At 44.7% G+C, this 25449-nt stretch overlaps 1 protein-coding gene across 2 annotated transcripts in view; it reads right to left on the reverse strand.

Annotated features, from left to right (window-relative positions):
* Positions 1–16259: 16259 nt before the first annotated feature.
* The window catches only part of LOC136517228 (VIN3-like protein 1), a 31063-nt gene continuing 21873 nt past the window's right edge, over positions 16260–25449 (reverse strand). The window contains exons 3-4 of one of the 2 annotated variants that reach the window (XM_066510759.1): positions 17774–18075; positions 16260–17694 (exon numbers count right to left, since the gene is read on the reverse strand). In XM_066510759.1, the coding sequence (XP_066366856.1) occupies positions 16631–17694; positions 17774–18075 (1366 nt within the window). In that variant the 3' untranslated portion in view covers positions 16260–16630. Of the gene's footprint in view, positions 17695–17773; positions 18079–25449 lie in introns of both variants that reach the window. The other variant, XM_066510758.1, reaches the window with a different exon arrangement.

Consider the following 25449-nt stretch of genomic DNA (forward strand, 5'->3'; position numbering starts at 1 on the left):
TTTCGGATACATGTTGCAAGTGTGTTTATCTGAATGTTGTATATGTTTCACACAAACGTTGTATGTGATTTATCTGGAGGTTGTGTATGTTTGCAATAGTTTTTAAGTGTTTTCAGGTGTTCTTTTCAAGTGTTTCATAAGCATGACGTATATTGCAACTGTTGTATTTGGATGTTTCAAAAGCAGGTCAGGTATTGCATTTCTTCTCCTTGTCTTCTGCTGCATCGTCTTGGTGTGTCCATCTTCCGGCGCCGGCAGGGCATCCATACACGCTGCAGCCAGGTCCTTCTGAATGGGAGGCGCTGCCTCCTTCCCCTATTGTTGCTTGGGCGGTGTGGACCCTACATGGAGCGAATCTTTTTTTTTAATTTTAACACTTTTAAAAAATTAATTTTAAATCTAACACTGTCTGTTTTTAAAAAAACTAACACTTTTGGCCGCGTCTATTACAATGGTGCGGCCAAATGCCTATATCGCGCCATGCATCGTGGCGCGACAACGGGCTGACGTGGCGACGACCGGAATCGCTGATCGGTGACGTGGCAGGGCTTGCCGCGCCACCGATCTTGGAGCGGCAGTGCCGCGCCCTGATTCGTGGCGTGACAGAGGTGAATAAAAACCTCGCGGCCAATCCCCCGCTGCCCGAGCAGCAAGGCCCAGCCCGTCGCCGCCGCGCCCGCGTCAGTCCGTAGCTGAGCACGCCCGTGCCAGCTCCCACCGCCCACACCCGCCTGCTGCCGCGCTCGCGCCAGCCCGTAGCCGAGCACGCCGGCCCTGCCCGCCGCCGAGCACGCTGGCCACCGTGCCACGAATGTCGGCACGGCACGGCCGTCGGCCGCCCGGTGCGACCATCGCGCCCACACGCCGGCGCGCCACCCCCTCCGGCCACGCACGGTGGCTGCCCACCGAGGCCTGCGACCGCGCCTCCCGGGCCAATCTAGTGCGCCACTGCCGCGAGGACGAGCACCGCTGCTGCGAGGTACTCCCCTCATGTAGTTAGTATAGTTAATAAAGTTAGTAAAATTAGTAAAGTATAGTTAGTATAGTTAATAAAGTTACTTAGTTTAGTTAGTATAGGTAATATATTAAGTTAGTATAGATAGTAAAGTTAGGTAGTTTAGTTAGTACATTTATTGAGTCTAGTTATACATTGGATTTAGTTTAATTAGTTGTTGTAGTTAGCCTTGTATAGATGTTAATATTAGATTAGTTAGTATAGTTATAGTTAGAATATGTATTAATATTACTATGAACATTACATACGGTGAATTCGACGACTTGATAAAGTTTGTTGAAATGCTTTTGCAGATGGATTGTTGTGTTAGAGTTTTATACGGAGAAAGTGTTAGGAGAGAAGATGGTATGTTTGAGGATATGGAAGAAGAATTGAAATGGTTTGATGAACCTCCTAACTTCAACGATCTTTGTGTCCGTTTGAATGCAAAGTTTGGCGGTGATTTCACACTAAAGGAGAGGTTTGATACTAGAAAGACTATGGCATACTATGTCCTCATGCCCTTGCGCGATCCTGCTCACTGGTCCCGCTACACTAGGGTTCTCTAAGGTTCCAATGTGCCCATGGCTGAGGTGGTGGTGGAGAATGGGTACAGGATGCAGGGTGTTCAGGACGGCCCGTCCATTGATAGTTTTGGAGGCAATGAACATGAATTAGGGGTCAAAGGGAAAGCAACTCAGGATAACATAGATTTGGACGGTCAGTTGACGTAGGAGCAGTTTCATTCAACTGTAATAGGTAGTATAAGCAATGACTTCGATGTGAATGAGTTCGAACAGGAAGATGAGGAGTAGGAGGAGGAGGACAGGATTGGTGATGTAGTTAGTAGTGATTCAGACGATTCAGATAATGACCAAGGAGGTACAGATACTATGCCAACACCGGCTGATACCATGCCAGTACCGATTCATACTATGCCATTACCAGTATCAACTGAGGTTTTGCATGGTGTCTAGGCTCAGGGTAGACTAGTCACAAATTTGGCTGCAGATGATACCCCCTATGATTCATAGGCCAGAATTAGCGAAGCGTAGCAGTATGTTCCACCACCACCTTACATAGCGACTGAGCATGAGCAACTAAGGTCCAAGAACGTACCTTTCAGGGGCGTTCCGAACTATAGAGATGTCAGCATGACAGATATGACAGTTTGTGACACCGGTCTCTAGATGTGTAGGAAATCATTGTATGACCATGAGAAAGAAACCCTTAGGAAGGGGATGATATTCAACACAATGTCAAAGATAAAACTCTTCCTTCAGGACTATGCTGTGTACCACCATAGGCCATACACCGTCACTCATTCGGACCAGGAGTTGAGGTACCACGTGATATGCAAAAACGGTTGTATGTGGAGGTTAAATACACGGAAGAGGCAGAGTGATGGCAAGTGGAGGATAACTAAAGTTATTGAACTCCGCACTTTCCTATACAATAGGGGGAAGAAAAATCATCAGCAGCTCACTGCACGTTACCTTGCCCATCGTATATTGGGGATCATTGATGACAATAATGACATTTCGGTGTCTTCTTTACAATAGTCCATATCTGGATTCGTTAAGTACGATGTGACGTACGGAAAGGCTTGGCGTGCTAAGCAAATTACTCTGGTGATTCGATGGGGTAGTTGGGAGGAAGCGTACAATGGGGTGCCCCGCATTTTATGTGCAATACATTACTACAACCCTGGCTTAAAATGGTTTGTGGACACCGGAGGGATGTGTTTTTGGGACCTAATGAGGCATGTCCTCTATTGTGTGTTCTGGTCATTTGCGCAAACGGAATATGCATTCTAGTTTTATCGGCTAGTCGTACTTATTGATGGCACTTTCCTAAAAGGAAAGTACAGGGGCACCTTGATGATGGCTCCTGCTGTTGATCCTGAGGACCAGATAGTACCCGTGGCTTTTGCTTTGGCAGAGGGAGAGAACAATGAATCATGGTCATGGTTCATGTGGATTCTACGTGTACAAGTGTTTGGCCCATCTCGCACTATATGTTTGATCTCGAACCATCACGCAGGGCTTCTTAATGCTACAGCTGAGCATATAGATGGGTTCCCATCTCTAGTACATAGATGGTGCATGAGACACTTTGTCGCTAATTTCTAGTGGCATCAGTGGAAGCAAGAGGTATGTGACAAGGTAAAGGCTCTATATTGTGTACGTACAGAGCACCAGTTCAAGGAGATAAAGAGAGAACTAGACAAGATGGTCAATGAAGCGGAAAAGGTTTGGTTAGAGGCGCAGATGGAACAGAAGGCTTAGTGGGTGTTAGCATATGACGAGGGGGGTTTTAGGTATGACATCATGATGAAAGGTCCTTGTGTGGTTTTGGTAATTGAGTGACAACCTAGGTGGACTAATTGTGTTTATGTGAGATACACAGGTGATTAGTCTATAGGTACATGTGTATGAGCAACATATGCCATGGAGGTGAAAATGGCTTGGAGATGTTGCAAAGCTCACACATGTGATGATGAAGGAGCTTATTGCACATGAGACATGACATTGAGTCATGTGATCAAGGTGGAGAAGATCAAGACAAGACTTGGCTTGATGGACCGGTTGCAAGCGTGAAGGGCAAGTCGAAGGCTTTGGAGTGATGGACCGCGTGGCGGTGAAGCTTGAGCAAGACTTGGCGCCGATGGACGATGGCAACGGTGAAGAGCAAGTAGAGTCAAGATCGATGAACCAATATGATCATGTGATGATATGAAGTGGATCATATCATTGTTGATCGTGTTGGTGCATGTGTTGCATCGACATTGAAGGAGATGGAATGGAATGCGCAAGGCAAAGGTATAACCTAGGGCATTTCATTTCACCGGTCATAGGTGTGTAGAGAAGTTTATGACCGAGTTTAGGATAGATGGCCGTACTATCAAGAGGGGCAAACTTGTTTACATATCGGTCATCTAGTGCCACTCGAGTGATCTAGATGACCGGGTTTATGAAGCTTAGTGCACATCCAAACCCAATGCCAAGTAAAAATTGAGTGAAGTCTAAGTGCTATCAACATATAAGTGCTACAATTCAAGTTGTTGATGATTCATTGGATATATTTGATGAATTGCAAATAATTAAGTTGAAGCTTGCTAGTTGTAGCCAAGGTATATCTCTTATTGATCATTTCATTTGGGTGCATATGAGTTGATTGAATTGGATAAATATGCAATGTTACTTGCTATAAGATGTTTGAATGGATAAATAGATTAGTAGTCAAGTTTAGATTGATTTGTTGGATAAATTTATGAGATGACTTTTATCGAGTGATTGAATGGATATGTCTTGTGAAAGTATTCAAACATATTAGTTTCAAGTTTGATTCATATTTGATGAAGTATAGCTCAAGTGATTGAAATCTGTCCTATATTAAAAATCTAAGTGAGCTATGATCTTAGCTATGTTTGAGTGATCAAAACTTATTGGATTGGCATAAAAATTGGTACACATGCTCTAGAATTATGGTATAAGTTGTTGTAAAAATTTCATGAGAATTGGATAAGAAATGCTTCGGTTTTAGAGTGGATCTTGTCAGCTATAGTGCAACAATTGTTAGCATATAGCAGTGGTGGAAGAATTGAAATCTTGTAGCAATCTGGAAGTCAAATGAATCTCAAATTTTTGTAGCTCATAGATAACTTAGTAATGCACACCTCTGGCAAATTTTATGGTATTTGGATTTATACTTTGGGAAATATGCTTATTTCTTTGAAGGGTACAAAATCTGCCAGAAAAGTGACAAATATTGGATTGATCTAGAGGCACTTTAATTGAAAGGTCCTCAAGTTGAAAACATGTTTATAAGTAATTGAGGCGCCTAAGTTTGGTTTTGAGATGATCTAGAAGCATGATAAGCAAAGAATACAAGGTCATTTGATTGTGGAGTGTATTTTGCACACTTTTGGTACCAAGATGAAGATCGAGATCAAACTCAAATTGAAGATGAAGTTTGAGTTTTAGATATGATTGGAGATCATTTGGTAGAAAGAAAATGACTTAAAGAAGGAATCAAGGTTACTCATCAATTAAGTCCATCACTTGGATCAATCAATCAAGCTATTTCAAGTGAGTATCAAGAATGGTTCTTTGGAAAGAGGTCACTTCTCCCAAGTGTAGCGGCTTGCCGCCTATGAGTAGGTAAACCAAGTGTGGTACTTAGAAGGCTAACATGGAAGTGGTTATCTGAGAGATATTTGAAATGCTTAGTTGAAGAAATCAAAAGGATTGATTAAGAAAAGCAAACAACACCCAAAAGAGAGCTAGTCATGATATTTCAAGTGATATTCCAAATAGTTCTCTCATGCAAGCAAATATCAAAAGATGAAGCAAGCCAACCACAACAAGAAAGTGCACTTGATCATAAGTGGTATTCATTTCATATAGGTGAAGAATGGAATTTAAAATGGTATCTATTGGTTTTCACCAAGCTTATAATTGGACTTCACATTGCTATTTGAGTAATAAATTAGAATCTATGTGACTATCCTCTACTCCAACATAGCAAAGGTATCATTGTAATGTGCATGATTATTTCATCCCTTACTAGTATGTGGTTAGTGCATATAGTTCATACTTCATAGGATCATGCATAACAAATGAAATGTTTAAATTCATAGCCTACCACTATTGCTTGAATGATTAATTGATCTAGTGATTAGTATATGAATTTGTTCATGAGCTAAGTAAACCCAAGTACTTGATTTAATTTGGATTGCCAACAAGTGACAAGTACAACATTGACAAGATAACCCTTGCAAGAGGTATGAAGAAGCTTGTCATTGGTTCAAACCGGACTTGGAAGCTTAGGCAAATCAATTTAGTTTAAGTCAATATTAGAAGCTCATGATAGTGATAAGAGTACAAGCACAAGACAACAATGCAAATGGATATATAGTTTGTTTGTTCTAAGTGGTATCTAGACTCAAGTATTTCATCAAGAATTCACAAATAATGTCTAGACCAACCCAAAAGTGATATCCTATAAGTGGTACTCATGAAGATAGCAAATGTTCAAGAAATGGTCAAAATTGACAAATCCAACAAGTGGTTCCATACTAGAAAATGCTTTCAAGTGGTATCACATCTACACGTGGTATCAATCATGCAAGACAATAGTTCCACAAGTGATCTTCAACTTTAAGTGATCATCAAATGAAGAATGCATCCCTATCCTATAAGAGCTCAAGTGTATCAAATGGATGACCCATGCTATCACATAGGAGGAGGTGTCACACAAATTGATATCAAGATCAAAGATTCTATGTGTAGTATCTCAAGAAGCCCTACATAAGATACAAGTAGTACAAGTTACAAGTGGTATCATTCCAACAATCATGAAGATGTCCATAAAAAATGCAACTCCAATTGGTATCACGCTTCAAAGGTTTACTCTATACACCTTAACATCATTTGATAGTAATTACTCCCCCACATTTCCAATCTATGCATATGTGCGAACTTTAAACCAAACACTCTAGCACATATGTAGGGGGAGCTAATACTACCATTTTGGGTTTGTGGTACTTGTCCAAAATCATTTACACATGGTAAAATTGCTTGGGCAAGCAACATACATCCAAAAGAGCATAATTTCCATATCTTTGAAGAGTTGTCATCAGTTACCAAAAAAGGTGGATATTAAAAGGTCATTGTATGGTTTTGGTAATTGAGTGACAATCTAGGTGGACTAATTATGTTTATGTGAGATACACAGGTGATTAATCCACAGGTACATGTGTGTGAGAAACATATGCCATGAAGGTGAAAATGGCTTGGAGATGTTGCAAAGCTCACACATGTGATGATGAAGGATCTCATTGCAAATGAGACATGACATTGAGTCATGTGATCAAGGTGGAGAAGATCAAGACATGACTTGGCTTGATGGACCGGTTGCAAGCGTGAAGGGCAAGTTGGAGGTTTTGGAGCGATGGATCGCGTGGCGGATGGACAAATGCAACAGTAAAAAGCAAGTAAAGTCAAGATCGATGAACCAATATGATCACGTGATGATATGAAGTGGATCATATCATTGTTGATCATGTTGGTGCATGTGTTGCATCAATATTGGAGGAGATGGATTGGAATGCGCAAGGCAAAGGTATAACCTAGAGCATTTCATTTCACTATTCATATGTGTGTAGAGAAGTTTATGACTGAGTTTAGGATAGATGACCGTACTATCAAAAGGGGCAAACTTGTTTGTATATCGGTCATCTAGTGCCACTCGAGTGATCTAACTTTGTATCATCGCTAGAATTGAGTGGCGTGGCAAGTTGAGTGGTTAATCCTTTAGAAAATGATTGTGAAAATGCTAACACACATACACATGGTGGTGTACACTTGGTGTTGGCACATTTACAAAGAAGATGAAGTTGGAGTTGATGTGGATCAACTCGGTGATGGAACAGAGGCGAGAAAGGTTTGAAGCTCCACCGGCGCCTTATATAGAAAAGACAGGGTCTCACAGAGTGGACCAGACACTGGTCATGTGGTGACCGGACACTGGGGTCCTACATTCGGTAAGTGGGGCAGCAGAGAGCGCATAGGCATCGGTCTTTGACCAGACGTTGGCGCTGAAAGTGATCAGACGCTGGTAGGGTGCGTCTGGTCAGGCTGACGTATGGTGACATAGGTGATGTAGAAAAGTTGGAGAAGGACCGAACACAGATGCTGCGTCCGATCGTGACCGGTCAGACACGTTCGGTCGCGACTGGAACCTTACTAGAAATGACCGGACGCTGGGGTCCTGCGTCCGGTCACTTTGAGCAGCTGTGTCTGGTCATCACTTGACCATTGAGATCAAGCGACTAAGGTTGAACGGAGGTGACACGTGGCGAGCATCCATTGATCGGACGCTGAGGAGCTTGTGCGGTGCTCCGGAGAAGAGCTTTGTTGAGCATGTCATTGAGCTACCCTCACTTTCAGGGTAGGTTCTTGCGGTGTCCGACGTGCAGGCTTGGCGGGTGATGCCAATTAGCTACCGAACCACCAAGTGAGCGGTCGACACAATGGGGACATAGCGTGTTGGCAAGCACGTGAACCTCGGGAGAAAATTACCTTGTCAACCTTGTTCTTTCCATTGGTTTGCAATCCCTTTACATAAGCTTGTGATTACTTTTATATACATTGTGCTTGTGTAGTTGCTCTTGTAATTAGTTAGCTTGTGTAGCTCACTAGTTACCTTCTTGCTTGTGTAGCATAGAAGTAGCTCCCTTGCGTGGCTAATTTGGTTTGTGTAACCTTATTAGTCATATTGCTTAGTTTGTGTAGCTAAGTATTTGCGCTCTCTAATTTGGCATTGGTTGCCTTGTTATTGAGCATTGCTAGTGAGCTTAGTTGGCTTTGTGCTTTTGCTTACTAGCATGTGTAGGAGCTCCCTCATTGCTTGAAGTACTAGTGGCATAGATTTGTGTGACCTTGCTCCTAGAATTGGTTAGGTGAGCTCTACCTAGCCCGCCACCTTTGTTGCTTAATTAGGATCTTAGCGAGGCGCTAGAGAATATAGATAGAGGGGTGTAGTCTTGGCTATACTGATAGTTTTAATTCTGCACTTATTTCGGTTAGCCAATGCGATTAAGTTTTAGAAATGACTATTCACCCCCCTCTAGTCGCCATCTCGACCTTACACATGACCACTAACTCCTCGAAGTCCTTCAACCGTGTATTCACTAGAGTTCGATCATTGCCTGTGTCTGGAATTGTTGAGTTATCCTATCATAAGTGCAACAAATATTTTATGAAGAGATGAGAACTTGCGCAGAGGAATATAGCTGAGCAGGGGTGTTTTGGAAAGGCTGGAGCTAAAAATTTGAAGAACATCGAGGAATTGGCCAAGCAGCACACCGCCGAGCCATATGGACCCCGCCGCCATATCTTTAGTGTACAGGGCAAGGGTGGCACAAGCTTGGGCGACAAACGTTATGGTGGACGAAACTACCGAGTTTATCTTGAAAAGGTAGAGTGCAGTTGCAACGTCCCTCAGATCATGCATGCCCCTTGCTCTCATATGATCACGGCCTGTAGGGTTCGTGGGTACAACTATGAGGATATGCCATATATGTCACCCTTGTATCTCCGTTCGAACACCATTAGTATTGGGGATATGAGCTTCAAGCCATACCTTGACCCGATATAGTAGCCACCTTATAATGGTTATGACTACATGCCGCATCTGGATCTAATGAAGGTAGGGAAGGGTAGAAGGAAGAAGAAGTGACTCAAGGGGGACATGGACGCTATGAGAGGGTACGGCGAAGACATGTATAGCGGGGGAGACTTCAACGAGACCCATGGCAGGAATTTTTGCTCCGTTTGCAAACAATCCTGTCACAAGGCTAACAGGCATAGAAGACGAGGGCAACAGGTGCTTTCATATTGTGTTCGTATTGCATAACAAGTAGTTCAAATTTTGCAATGCTACATAATGTTAATTTGAATATTGTTAATTTGAATACTCTAACCCTTTGTTTATCAATTTGTAACAGGATGGCCCCTCCCACGCCACACCAGATGTACCCCTTTCTTGAGGTGGAGTACGATGACCCACTTCTTCCATCGGACGACGAGGTTTCCAAGAGGCGTTCGAGGGATCCTTACATTCTTAGGACTTAGTTCGTTACATTGAACTTATGTCGAACGAATATTGTCGACGAAAACTTGCAGACTCATAAACCAATGAAAATGTTATGTGGCAACTTATTGTCCATTTATTCGTTTCAACTTGCGCACGGTCGCGATAACACTTATAGTTTTTTACCGCACAGACAGCAGCTCAATTGAGGCTGGTCAGTTTTTGCCCGCATCACTATCACGCCGTGGTCTATGGCGCGTCACTGATGTGCTGTGGACTATGGCGTGGCAGAACCTAGGCTATGGCACGGCTGAACCAGTGGGCTATGGCGCTGTATTCAAGATAATTTCAGTCGATTTTGTTCGTTTTAGAAATTCTCAATGCATGATACAAACAGATGTGATCACTTAAGATCGAACATGGGTAATCTGAGTACATGATACATGGATACAATACATCAGTAGTTCAAATGGAATATAAGACAACATAATGGAATTTCTAGTACATAGCTACATTGATCATTAATAAAGCATGGAACTAATAGACGGCGCAATCAAAAACCCTTAGTCAGAAACATACTGAGTAAGCAACTCGTCGTTCGAGTACCAATCCTCAACCACAACCCTGTTGTTGTGGCTAGGCTCACCTGCATTGCCCTGATCTGCCTTTCGTCTATAGTAAGCGGCCTCTGCTTCATCTGCGGCCTCTGCGGCCTGAGTGAAGAACGCATTGTCATCCTCCTCCACCTGCAAGCCCACCTCTGCTAGAGCGATGAGTTTGCTCAGTTTGACAGTGTCGTCCTCAGCCTCCTCCGCCTACAAGCCCGCCTCTGCTAGAGCAATGAGCTCGCTCAGTCTACCAGTGTCATCTTCAGCCTCCTCCGCCTGCAAGCCCACCTCTGCTAGAGCGATGAGCTCGCTGAGTCTAGCAGTGTCGTCCTCATCCTCGTCCCCCTCATCAGTCAACACAATCGGTGATTCAACGGTACGATCAGCTCGCTTTCTGTGCTCATCTAACTTCTTTTCCTCATACCTTACATGAGCCACCTCTGCAGCATGTTCCTCACTGCATCTAATCCATTCATGTATAAAATGCAATCAGTTAGCAATGCGATTATATTACATTTAAAATTAGGCAACCAAAAAAAGGCTTTCAAACACTCACTGGCACATAATGCAACAACATGCACGTTCAAGACCTGCATCTGTACTCTTGTCTCCTCCCTTGCCTCCTTCCTTGCCCTCTCCTCCTCTAACATCATCCGTCTCTCCAATCCTCATTTGTCAAGCCCAACGTCGATCGGGTTACAAATACCGCGCTGTCTACCAAACTCACACATCTTGTCTTTGTGATGTTTAACGAAAAGGTTGAGTAGTTAGGTTCATATCCCCTCTTCCGTGCAATTACTTACTTCTCCTTCAGTTCATCCAGGAACTTAGCTTGACCATCATAACATTCCCACCTGCATTTCCTAGTGCTCTATTCAAACAAAAAATTATATCATATATGTCTTAGCAAAAGAAACAAAATATGATTTCATGGTTACCACAAAAATAACCAACCTCATCATAGTCAACCATATGGCCGCAATAATGGTCTATTCTAAGCTCCGAATGGACTAGACCGTAGTTGAATTTAACACCACATTCGCACTTGACTGGAGGTGTTTTGTAAATTAACCTTTCTTTCTTCTTTTGCTTTGCCTTTGGAGGTTCTTCGGACCATTTGTTCTTAGAACCATACAACCACTCCTTAAAATGACACTTTGCCATTAAATACACCTAAAAACGTGACATTAGGACATGGACACATATAGCTCAATATTTCAACACATACACTTTGCACTTACTTCATGCTTGTTTGGACACACAAACTCCAACATATTCTTAGGGTTTATCACAGCTCGATCTCCACAATCGCACAGAGGAGGTTCCTCGAGTCGTCTAACTGTGGCTAAGTGCTTCTCTTTAGCCGTCATTGGAGGGGTTTAGGGGGAGCTGGAACCCACCGCTCGAAGTGATCTCGTGGATGTCGCCATCTCCATCAATCATCGAAAAGGAGGTACCTGGGGTCAAACTTGTTTGCACCGTCGATCCACTGAAAGAAAAAACACCTCTCAAGGGGCTACACAACATTTCAATAAAATATTAGTAACCTAGTAATACAAATGAAGAAAAAATATACGGAAATAATTACTTACATTAAAATGACTGCATGTGTAGAAGCAACGAGCCGCTGTGTCCGGATGTCTCGATTGAAACGCGTCGGCCAGACGACCACATTCACAGTTAGGGACAGGGAGTTCAGGAGGGACGGGGGGCATCTTTGCTAAACTCGTCGGGGTATAATTCTCTAGGATGACCCTGTTTTCGCCACAACTGCTCCCGAAACATGTCTTCCATCTACATGGTAAACATACTTCTAACTAAATAATTAACCTTAACAAAATCAAACTAATATCTTCCTTCAAACCAGAGCATATAGTTTCCAAACATAATTTTCCTCCTAACCTTAACTCTCATTCATAATATCATATTCACCATTTAAACGAAAATAAAAAATGTGTCATTACCTTGAACGAGGACGAGGGTGGAAGGCGGCCGGGGAATGGAAGGGAAGGGAAGGAGGCGGCAACGAAGGGTCGGGCGGGCGGCGGGCGCGGCGGCTAGGCGTGGGCCGACCGTCTAGCTGCTCAGGCAGCGGGGGACTGGCCGCGGGGGTTTTATTTGCCTCTGCCGCGCCACGGATCAGGGCGCGGCACTGCCGCGACAAGATCGATGGCGCGGCAAGCCCTGCCACGTCACCGGTCAGCGATTCCGGTCGTCGCCACATCAGCCCGCTGCCGCGCCACCATGCATGCGGGTGTCCGGATGTCCGGACGCTGGTACTGCCATAATAGAAATTTTCGTGAAAGCTTACAGGCTTACCGGAATTTGATATCCCTCTGCTTGCTGTCCAGACTTGTATCTCTCGATTTTAAAATCCGAGCACTCAACCCTAAATGTTATTAGTCATTTCACTGCTACAATTTTTTTTTTAAAAAAAAGCTATCTAGTTGGCACTCAACACTGCTGCATTTCTCTTTTTAAAAAGTTATCTGACTGGCTACAAATAATGTGGTACTTCGAGTCAACAAATAAAAGAAGATATCATGTACTCCATCTGTTCTAAATTATAAGTCATATACCAACTCTTTTAAGAGTCAAAGTATCTCAACTTTAACCAAATTTATATAATAAAATAATAACATTTATGATATCAAACAATATCGTTAAATTCTTCATAATATATGATGTCATAAATTTTTGTAATTGTTTCTGTAATTTTAGTCAAACTTAAGATACATACTCCTACTTCTTTTTATATGACGTGTGAACCCATCATTTTCACTTTAGATGAGATCATTCGCCACCAGTCGGCAGTCACCGGCCTCTGCCGTGGTCGGTGTCGCTTCTGAAGCTACTGGGCCTGGCCGCTTGCCGATCTTGCACCGCCACATCCCGTCGGAATGCAGTGCATAGGGATCTGACAGCATATAAGCTGTACTTTTCAGCAATATTTTTCTCACATACTAAGTCAGCCAACAGTATTTAGGATGAGTATCTCTTTTATTTTCTATATCTAGCCCTCTTTCTAAGTTCTAATGACTATAAATTTGTTGAGAGACTTAGAAGAGATGTGCCTTATTTCCGGTGACGGCAAAAGAGGCTCGAGCCCCGATCAATGTAGAGCGTGTTCGGCTGGCTGGGGTTGACTGGCGGGGCACTGTTTACGTCCTGCCAGAACAGTATTTTTCTCTTACAACAATCAGTCGAAACAGTATTTTTCAGTTCTGCCGAACAGGCCCGTAGTGCTAGATGCACTCCTACTGCAGGTATGCCTGTCCTCAAAAATTCAAATCCAACGTGGCTCTAGGTACATGCACAGTTAGATCCCCTAGGTTTTTTATAATTTTTAATCCTTTTTAATAATATTTTAATATTAATCCATCTTCACTTTTATTTTTGAATCTAACCCTTTTGACCGCACTATCGTGTCTGGCACGGCAAAACTACACTACAGCGCCAGTATATGTGGCGCAGGAAGCCCGCTAACGTGGCAGTCCAAGTCACGATGGATGCCGTGTTGGCTACCCTTGCTGCGCCAACTCACTTGGCGTAGCGACCTTGACACGCTAGCCCTCGTGGTGTGGCAGGGGCCCATATAGTGGCAACCGATGGTTGCCCCTTTCTCCCTTTTGTTTCTTTCTTCCTCCTCGAGCTGTAACTCTTCCAGTTATGTCCCTTCTGCATCTCTTTTATCTTAATCTCCATCTCCCCTTCTCAACAATCAAATGAAGAAGGGGAGAACACTCCTACAAGGTATATGCCCTTGTTGTACTCACGTATTTAAAAATGCCTACATTAATATGTCGGTTTTAGTAGTGTTTAGGGTTTCATGGTTGGATGGTTAATTTGAGTGAATTTTTTTTTGATCAGGATAGATCTGGGGCACAATATCGTTTAGTTGTTTAATGTTTTCATTTCCCCTTCATCGACATCTAATTTCATGCAACTTATTATGTTGGTTAACTTACTATGAACATGTATAAAGTCCTAGAGTTTTCCATGATATTAATTGGACACTTGGTTATGTTTTTTTCCTGAAGCTCAAAGTTGTGTGAGGCTATACGTGCGTGCGGCACAACACCACATCAACAAGACGTGCTGGGTACGAAGAACATGATGCATAGAGATAATTGGTGAAAGAAGGGTTGTCTCAAAGAGTTATATCTGGACATGTCTTGAAAGGATGCATTGGTCTATATCCTGAACTACCGGTGTCTAAGTGTGATTGTGGTAATTAAGTTAGCCTAGGTGGCTCAATCAAGCCATCTAAATACTGTTGCATGGGCCTACTATGTATATGGTGATTATTGTGTATACGTACAATGAAACAATAGTTATTTTTAGTCTATTAATTGTCCTCATGTCCTGTTGTGGGTGTGTGCGCGTACGTCGTAAAAATATAGGTAATCAATAATGTGCAAACATCTAATAAAATAAAGGAATGACATAAGTAAAGTCGAAGGGCAACCATAGATCGAGGTACAGTGTGTGGGATTGGTCAATAAAATCACTTTGATGCAAACGAGCAGAGATCTCTGGCAATCTAGATTAGTATGACAAGGATGCAATAAGCTAAAATATATATGCTGCATGAAGGAAGAAGAGAAATAATTTCTCATCCAGCGCTTGCCTGTGGACGGGGAGAAAAGTTTGCATGTTCTAGGCGAGTAAGCTGCATATATTGTTCTAGGCGTTGAGCGCACACTGTGAACAAAAAAAAAACATAGATGAAAAGGTGCCAGAGATATGACGTTTCGAGCCTCATGGCTTCCCCAACGCAACACGGAGGCGGCGTACTGCCTAGCATCCACCTAGGCCATCTAGTCTACGTTTATGGTCTCGTTCGCTTTACCGCAAAAACCATGTCGGAAGATAATGATCGTTAATTTAGTGTGAGAGAAAAATATTATTTATTTGTTGAAATAGTACGGCTTATAAGATAGAGTGATGGTCTCACGGTATATATTTATGGTTTTTGGTTGTCTACAGTAAGTGAATGGTGAGGAAGAGAGAAAGTGGTTGCTTGGGAGGAGAGAGAGGGATCGCAGAAAGGCTGCTCCAAACAGTGTTATAGGACCACAAATGATCAGACATGTATAGGTGGGTGGTGGTTTTATTTTATTTTTTCTGGCATAGTATGTGGACACAAATTTTAGTCTAGGGCTAATGATGGCGTGGTCTGCCCTCAGTGACAATGTGTTATACGCAGGTAGTAGGCAGTATTCATTACATCTATATATTCATTTTCTTTTGTTTGGGGTTAAGAAAAGAAGAGAATTAATATGATAATGGATCACTACATGTCCACATCCCTACTACCGAACACTCCATCTTTGCTTCGGAAGATGACTATTACCGACCACTCCATCTTCGCTCTTACTCTGTTTCTGAACTTCGAAAAAAAACCTTGTTTTTTAAATAAGTCATTGTTGGTTTTTAACGTTCATCATTTTTATGTTTAGATTAGTAAAAGTGTCCGTTCGGTACATGAAATCTATTTTTTGAAATGTAACTCATATTATTGTTAAATATAAGTTATTCAAACTCGTACGAACACGGGTCATAGATCCAGATCACATACAGTATAAAAAGGACGCGATGACAATTTGATAAGTAAAGAAAATGATACAAAAGAAAAAAAATCACTCTTTAAACTATTATTAGATATAGATATAGATATTCGTGCAAATTGACAAACGTACCAGACATGTTTGAAGCGTTTTTGGCAAGGAGCTCTTCACTTACTGAAAAATCAAATAAAAGCTATAAAAAGTAAAAAGAACCCCAATGGTACTATATATTTACATAGAAATTGAAGGAGTACTTATTTACATAGAAATTGAGGGAGTACTCAATTTCTCTACCACGTTCTAAAGACGGCGAAGTAAAGTTGGAACTATTTTCATGGTACGGGCATATGGAAATTGTTATGCTGGTATTTAGTGACAAGCTATTGTTATGCTGCTCCTGGGCACGAGCTACTACAACATAATGAAGTAGTGTAAACTATAAACTTTAGAAAAAGAAAAATTCCAGTAGGGTAGAGAAAACAAAAACGATACAAGCACAAGTAAACCAGATATTTTGTACCATCAAATTCCATTTACCATGATATAACCCAGAATAGCCAACGGACTATCTCCAAAAGAATTCCTCAATGAGCCACAACAAAAAAGATAGAGAGAGCATTCTACAATAATTTCAGGATACACCCTAGCAATCCAATGGAAATTAAGATTCCACTAGTTCCTATTGGAAAAGAATTATTTCAGAGCTGGCTATTTGCTGCCTAAAATAATTTCCTATTTTCACCGATGCCCCTTTTCATTGCTGTCAGATTGATGGAATAAACTAGAATTTAACTGCCACCGATCAGGGAAAAATATGGATAATCAGTGTTAGCAATATCTTCAGCTCTAATCCTTTTGTCCTAATGCCATAGTTTGTTGCAGAAACCGGTTTTTGCCTTCTTGCTGTTTAAGATTTCTCCAAAAGAATCGACGAGCTGCCCAGCCAGGCTGCTGGGTTCGTCGCTTAATGTTTTGACATATGTGGTCACAGCCTTGCGCTCCTGGTCTGTCGATCTTAGACTATACCAGGTCAAGAACTTCATCCTGAAACCGTTTTCAATGTGTCCATCGCATTCCAACTGCCTTATTACCTTTACACAATGCTCATAATCCCCATCCAGTTGCCTCGTTGATCCAGAGAGCATTTTTTCATGGCAAATAGCAGAAGCACCATTCTGCTCACATTTATTAACTTGTACGGTATTCACCTTGCTTACTGGCCGAGATTCAACAGCAGGCGGCTCAGCAGTGTGGCCAACTGCGCAGGTCTCAGAGTCACCACTGTCATTTGATCTGACAAGTCCCTTCTTAGAATAATAATGCTTCTCAGTGGTGTAGTCCATGGGCACAGGAACCTCAGCATTTAGGTCGGGGACAGATGATGATGAGTTGAAATGAAGCTTGCGACAAGCTCCAGATAACTCAGTCTCTGTAACACTTCTGCTGCAGGAACCTTCATGCACATCTTCAGAAAACCCTTCAAAACAGCCTTCTGCATCCAAAGCTTCCTGCAAGTTCTTCCAAATATCTCGGATCTTGAACCCAGTTGACTTACAAGACTGATTCCTGTCTCTTTTTTGTGCCTGTGTACCCCCTCCCACTGCATTCTGTGGTGCACGCATGGCAAATATCTCCCTGCTCTCAGTACGACATCTAGATTCTGAATGCCCAAGTACCCCATCATCTGTGAATGATATAACTCTGAAAGAATATTCTGTGCATGGGGTAAGGTCAAAAAGTAGTATTTTTCTTTCATCTTTGGACACAATAACAGGCTTTTCCCTACTTGGTTGCTCTCTGCTCTTCCAGTACCATAGCTTATAACCTTTGATAGTGTCAGAAGACGAGGTTTCTTTCAAGATGACAATGAGCGAAGAAGATTTTATGTCTACAAATTTAAATTTACAGGCAACAGGTAATGAATCTGCAAAGAAAAAAGTGCAAGTCTTTTGAAGCAACACCAAAACTATTATACTAATATTTTATGTAAGAATGATCATCACCTCGAAGATGCAGGTCAGGAGAACTCAACCACTCATCAGCTTTTTGAATTGCTGTAGAGCATAGTTTCTGCACAGCAATACCAGATGAGAACCTGCTTACGATACCATGTGCATTCTTTGCCGACATTCCATCAAGTGGGCCAACCTCACTTTCCAATTTTGTTTTTGCATCTTTGATAATCTCATGCAGTTCTTTAAAATGGATAGTTCCCTCTAATAGCCTGTAGCTCAAATAAATGCGTTGGCAGAGATTATCAACTCGGCGAGCATCTTTTCCAATTACTAATTGCCTTTTCCAATACCTACTACAAAGAATACATATGTCAATTAAACAAGTCTACCAAGAATAACCAAGCCACAGCAGGTGTTCCAATAATGTCCCAAGTAAATACAAGTCTACCAAGAATGACCAAGCCACAGAAGGTGTCCCAATAATGTCGCAAGTAAATACGGTATCTATATGCAAATTATTACCACAATTTAAGACCAGGCACTCAATTAAAATAAAATAAAAAACTACTAGACCAAAATTTTGAGGTGCTGGTATGTTGTACCTGTGTTAGGCTAATCAAACAACTTCATGCTCCAAAGAATTAAAAATTGGAAAAGATAATTTCAGCCTTTTAGGTTTATTCATCTAAGATGTACTCCCTTCATTTTTGAATATATGACATTTAGGATAAGCTAATTAGGTAAAAAAATGAAACTAAATTAGCTTGTCGTAAATGTCATGTATATAAAAATGAAGGATGTACATTTTACAACTTTTACCAACAAAGGACCCTTGCATCTACACAATGTTATATACATTGGATGACTACACAAGCTGACAAGAACGACTAGAATATCCACCGAAAAGATGAATTGGGTCCTAGTAACCTAATTAACTTGAATGTTGCATGTTCTAAAATGGTTTGACAAAATTATTTATCTACCATCAATAGGAATGAAACTTCTATCAAAGGTAAAGAAAATACCACAGTTGAAAAATGCTTTCTGACTTTGTTCACATTAATTTCATTATTACTGAGGTGGAGCTAGTCACTTTCCATGCATAATTAATTTTTGCACATGCATACAAAGAATCGCAGAACTGCACTTGTGCGATGTTTCATATAATTTAATAATATATTAAGAACACATCTATATTTATGTGAGGGTACGACCCCGGATACCCACGGCAGACCACATGGGCTGCGCCCCCAGGGGCGGCCCAGCCCACAAGACGAAGCCTTGCGGGGCACGACGCTGCTCGACGCCTCCCGCAAGGCATCGGGAAGATATCCTGAAAATACTACGAGATTTGTTATGATACGTATGATCCCATGATTCCTATAATCTGTTATTACTTTCTGATTATCTCCTAGATCTAACCGGCTTATAACCCTGCCGCTCGGACTATATAAGGCGGGCAAGGACCCCCTCAAAACTCACGCAACATCATACGATAGCCAATACAATCCAACAGACCACAGGAGTAGGGTATTACGTCATACTGACGGCTTGAACCTGTCTAACTCGTGTCTCTGTTGCCTTCTTGTTCTCGATTACACGCATCTCAGCCGATCAATCTACCTTCGTGGGGTACCCTTCGGAGGACCGCCGACAATATTCTGTCGACAGTTGGCGCGTCAGGTAGGGGTGTGCGTGTTGTTTCTATATCGAACAAGATGGTACGTTCCGCAGGCTCTTCGTCCCTCCCACAGCCCGGCCAGATCTTCACGGTCGGATCGATCTCGTGGATCATCAACGCTGACGGGGTCGAAGAGCTCATCGAGCCGGTGCAGGTCAATCCTGCGCCGATCACCCCAACACTTGCGACTGCAGATCCGATCTCGGAACCACCTCCGAGGTCGCTTTCGCCGACAATTCGCCGCCTGCTCCCCCGCTACTAGAGGAGGCGAATCAACAACGACGATGTGATCGCATCCATCGATCAGGTCGACCAGAAGCTCGCCGATTGCCTCTCCATCACAGAATCGGCTCTGACCACTCTGGTTTAGCGCCGACCACCGTCCGATACAGATCTATCGGAGGCTGCTTGGAAAACTCCAGGGGTTACGGCCCTACCCTTCGGATTCACCAACGTCGCCACCACCTACCAAGATGCCCTAAGGGGCAAGTTCGCCGACCAGGTTGGAGATGTCCAACCTCCCGCCGACCAGATCGCCGACCAGCCTCCACCGGCTGTCAACATGCTACACGTCGTCCGACGCCCCGGAGCATCCCTCCAAACCATCCTGGAGGATAATCCAGACTCCGAGTCCCACGGCTCTACGGAGACTGTCGCCGAAACCTCCGCCGAACAACCTCCTTTCCCTCCCTTCCGTGGAGGCGCAATCTTCAACGTCAGCGTCGACAGCCCCCCCATGGGAAGAGGAAACCGAGGAGGACCACGCCGCCCGCGTCAACAGGAACGTCAACCGTGCGCAGCGTCGAGCAAACGAGGCTGCCCTTGCGATGGCCGAGGCTCAGCTTGACTCGCAAGGAAGGCCACGCCAACTCCACCGCAACCACGACGACAAATTTATCCGTGTTGACGGCCACGACGTCTACAAGACCCCAAGCGCCAACTTGGCCGTGGCCGCCAACGAGCTCGCCAGGCTCCCGCAGACACCGGAGGTCGCAAAGGTCGTCGCCATGCTTAAAGCGGCATACTGCCAGGTCAACGAGATCCGCCAGGATCAGAGGCCTTCATACTCCACAAGCTCAATTCGCCGATCAGCTGCGCCAAGATCTGATCGCCGCCCAAGTCGTTTCACCGACCAGCACCGCGACGACAGACAACCCCTCCAGGGGGAGCTAGGGGCAACCGCATCGAACACCCACGCCAACACGACCAGGAGGTCAACTAGGACGTCCGAGCGCACCTCAACAATCTTCGAGACGCGCGACGACGTATCGACAAACGTCGTTTCGGTCGCCATGAAAAGGAAGTACGTCACTGTCAAGAGTACGAGCAAGAGTTCGGTAACCCGGACTCAGCTCTCGAGCTGCTCAACGCCGGCAACGCTGCAGATCACAGCGCCGACAACCCTGAAGGGCCCCCAGCATCCACGAGGGAACTCCGAACACTCCAGTGGCCCTGTGGTTTCAAAATCACTGGGGTCGAGCCTTACGAGGGATAGATGAACCCCACACAGTGGCTACAGGCTTACGCCACTGCTGTGCGCGCCGCCGGAGGAGTTACCAGTGTCATGGCGAACTATCTTCCCGTCATGCTCACGCCAACCGCGATGAACTGATTCACAAGCCTTGCCCCGACCTCCATCGGATCCTAGGAACAACTAAAGATCTTCACTGACAACTACATGGCTACGTGTACTCGGCCGGGCACCAAGCATGATTTGAACCGTATCTACCAGAAACCGTCTGTCGACGAAATATGGTCGGCAGTCTACCTAGGGGTATGCCCAAGGTTGTAGATTGTCGGCAGACAGATGCGCAAGCCACAAACAAGACGGTGACGCAAGACAGACACGAGGTTTTATCCAGGTTCGGCCGCCAAGAAGGCGTAATACCTACGTCCTGCGTCTGATTGTATGTCAATGAGAGATATTTTTTAGAGGGGTCCCCTGCCCGCCTTATATAGTCCGAGGGGCAGGGTTACAGATCTGGAAACTAATCCTAGTCAGTTACAATTGCCATAGGTGACCGGATAAGGCTTCCTATTCTAACCAACCAAAATCTTGCTTGATCGCCAAATCTGTCTTGGCTTCTTGCGCGGGACTCCGAACAGGTTGGCCGAGCCGCACGTCGTCTTTTGGTGGACCGGACCCACTGATCCGGGCCGGCCCAATCTTAGCCGTAAGGGTATAGGGGTTAATACCCTCACAGCTAGTCCCCGAGCACCATGTATTATGCTGCGACACGCCATTTTAACCTTCTCCGAATAGTAAAACTTGAGTCCTTGACATTTCTGACCACCATCCTGTGAAGTGTGCCCACTTGTATTTCTGAAAAGAAATATAAGTGAATCTTGAAGCGTAGCATCCTTTATCATCAGAGGCATAGGGGTCGAAAAACAAACACATTCACCGCAAGGTGAAGTGTGCCCACTTAGTCCCCGAGCCTGGTAGTAGGTGACGTAGGCACGTGGTGCCAGGGTCTAAAAATAATTCTCAGTTAAGTTGAGAACCCAATCATCGTACAGGCGATACGAGATGCACCGGCAGGTGCATCGTACCGATGTAGTCCCCGAGCTTGCTGGAAGGCGAAGTATGAGCCTTGTAGCAAGGTCTAAATAAATGTCTCTCAACTGTATGTGAGTACAAATCACACGTAGCCGAGGAGAACGATCTTCGGGCAGTGGTCGAGACAGTCCCCGAGCACGATAGTAAATTGTTTAATCAGTCAAAGCATTAGGGTCGATTAAATAAACACATTCACCGCAAGGTGAAGTGTGCCCACTTAGTCCCCGAGCCTGGTAGTAGGTGACGTAGGCACGTGGTGCCAGGGTCTAAAAAGAATTTGCACTGGAGTTAAGAATCCAATCGTCGTAAAGACGATACGAGATGCACCGGCAGGTGCATCGTACCGATGTAGTCCCCGGGCTTGCTGGAAGGCGAAGTATGAGCCTTGTAGCAAGGTCTAAATAAATGTCTCTCAACTATATGTGAGTACAAATCACATGTAGCCGAGGAGAACGATCTCCGAGCAATGGTCGGGACAGTTCCCGAGCACGGTATTTGTCGTAGCAGTCCCTGAGCACAGCAGTGGTCTGGGCAGTCCCCGAGCACGGCAGTGGTCTGGACCATCATTGAGTACAAGACATGCAGCGAAAAAACAAACGCCGCTTGTACTATTAGTTGGTGTATTTATTTATCTTCTTATTCTGTCGAGTCCAATCGTACACGTCTGGTCAAAAAAGCAGACAAGTATAGCACGTCATACTGTCTTCTTGCCCTTTCTAGCAAACAATCGCTTGACACCTGTAAAGAGGTGCGTCAGTGTGGGCCCTCTCACACTAGCAACAAAGAGGTGCGTACACTGGTAACGAAGGGGCGCGTTTATTGGCGTAGATCTCGAGGTTGTGAAAACAACCGTCTGCGGCGCGTGCGCACGTCTCCCAAGAATCTCGGGCGAACGAAACGACGGAACTCTTAGTTATTTATAATATAGAACTGGTAAGTTATTTTTTACCGATCCCCATTATCATTCGCTGCCGCAACCTTCTTCTTCCTCTTGCCAAACCCTATTCCTCCGAAATCATCACCAATCACCCCTCCACCGTATCCACCCCTTTAGCAAGGACAGATTAATGGCGAAGAGGGACGCCCAGAAGAAAACCGGAGTCATGACAAATGAGTGGTGGAAGTCAAGGAGCAATGAGCAGACCATCGAAGACCTCGTCACCATGGGAGTGCTCCATAACAAGGCGCTCGCGGGATGACACGCGCCGGAAGGAGAAAGCTACCCCGATCCACAACCAGGTGAGATTGTGGTTTTCGAGGATTTCTTTGAGCGGGGTTTTGGGGTTCCAGTGCATCCTTTCCTTCAGGGGCTCTGTTTGTATTACGAGATTGGAATTTGCAATCTGCATCCCAACTCGATTCTTCTTGTCTCCACCTTCATCCATCTTTGTGAAGCATATGGTGGCTTCCAGTCCCATTTCGACCTCTTCCACCATCTGTTCTGTCTGCGGAAGAAAGGAAGTGGCGGCTCGAAGATAGCCGGAGGCGTTTACCTCAATCTGCGTGACGGGATGAAGGCCCAGTACTTGCACTGCCCTTGGAACACGTCGCTGGACGAATGGTACAAGAAGTGGTTCTACATCCGTGAAGTTCCGAACACGATCACCCTGTGCGACGTAGGGTTCATTCCGGAGAAGAAGAACAGCTGGTCGGAGAAGCCCGAGCACTTGAAACAGATCGTAGAACTGCTTGGGATGATCCCGTGGGGGAAACTGGATGGTCCAAGCGTGGTCGGGAACTTCATCAGCCGAAGGATCCAGCCCTACCAGAGGAGGGTATATCCGGGCTACGAATACCAGGGTAGCGCAGATCCAACGAGGACCAGGAAAGAGGCGCTTGACAAGATAGAAATCAAAGGCAGAATTGGAGAGCTATTCAACTTAGCTGATCCGAATTATGTCAGGTTAAGCGACATCGAGCACGCCTTCAAGCTGGCCCGACCTCCCCCAAAAGTAAATTATGTTGCCTTGTACCTGTAGAGTTATGTTGCAACAAAAATTGACTGTGTTGTCGCCTTAATGTTTCCCAGAGTAATGGTCGTGACAGGGCAGCAGTGTTCTTGTCTTCACCCCTGGTGTGGATTGGCCGCAAGTTGCCAACCCAACCGCCCAGACCAGTGCCAGGGCCGAAGACGTCGACTGGACCGTACTCGGGGTTGGGGAGGAGGCAACGGCCAGGGCTGCTGGCAAGCGGTCGGCGACCAGCAAACGTCGTCAGGCCATCTTCCTACTGTCAGATGATGAAACAGAGGATGCAGACATCTTCCGACTCGTCCCTCGAAGGAAGAGACAACTGGAGTCGACGGAGCAGGGTGGCTCCTCCGTGCCAGCGGGGATCGCATCACCGACCACTGCAACGCAGAGGACTAGCGGCAAAGGGGTCGAGCACCAAGCCCCGACACCGGTACTGGTCGTGGAAAAAGACCCGGTGGTGCCTGCCGAGTACGTGGAGCAAGCACGGTCGAAGAGACGCTCCTTCGCCACGTCATTCCGTGCTTCAAGCTGTAAGTATTTGCAACCTTGATGTAAGCTTACAATCTGTATTGGATACTGTTGTCTTTTGAACTTATCTCTGATATATTAGGTCGGCATCCACCGAAAATCCCGAACAGCTAGCCGGGTGCGGCATGGCTTCGCCAGCAATGGCAGAGAGAACTGCCCAGCATCCGGCTATGGAGGAACCTGTAGAAGAAATTCCACCGGAGCCTCAGCAGATGAGCGGCCAGACGACAGTCCCCGAGCAGCTGGTCGAGAAGAGAGCCGAGCCAAGTATAAGTGCTCCGAGCACTAACCCTGCTGAGGGGGATTCGTCGGCGCCAAGTGGACCAGACCAAGCCGTGGAGCAGCAGTCAGAGGTGGCACAGAGCACGCTTGTCGATGCCACAGCTCATGGGAAAGCCATAGTGGTCGCAGAGACTACAAACTCCAGACCAGCGCCGCTTCCTGAATAAGAGGTCAAAGAGGACGAAGTAGAAGAGGTCCTGGGCCGTCCCCAAGACAAACGACAACATGTATATGTGTCGTGTTGGCGGAACGACGAGTGGGTTATGCATGAGGAAATCCCAGAGGTCGAAGAGACCCTGAAAGTTAAACAAGCGGCAAAACGTCTGGTGACGGAAGTCCAGGTATGCTTGGCTTGACCACTTGATACTGTTATTCAATTGAACTGTCTGACTTAGCTTGTTTTCATGTAGGACTTGATGAAGACCGCAAAGTACCGAAAAAAGTGCTTCGACCAAATTGAGAGGATCACGGCAAGCAATAAGGAACTGGCTACCGAGGTGGAATGCTTGCGCCACCAACTTGAAACCGCCGACCAGGAGAGGACGGAGCAAGAGGCACAAAACCAGAACCTGGTCCTCCAGCTCAGTAACAAAGAGCAGGAAAAAACAAGTTGTCATTTAATCACAGCAAGTGCATGACACGTGTTGTTGCATTGTTGGTAGTGACAGCTGTAGCACATGCTTGGAAGCCGAAGTAGTCC

Source organism: Miscanthus floridulus, chromosome 17 (assembly GCF_019320115.1).
Source record: "Miscanthus floridulus cultivar M001 chromosome 17, ASM1932011v1, whole genome shotgun sequence".
In the NCBI taxonomy this organism is placed as follows: domain Eukaryota; kingdom Viridiplantae; phylum Streptophyta; class Magnoliopsida; order Poales; family Poaceae; genus Miscanthus; species Miscanthus floridulus.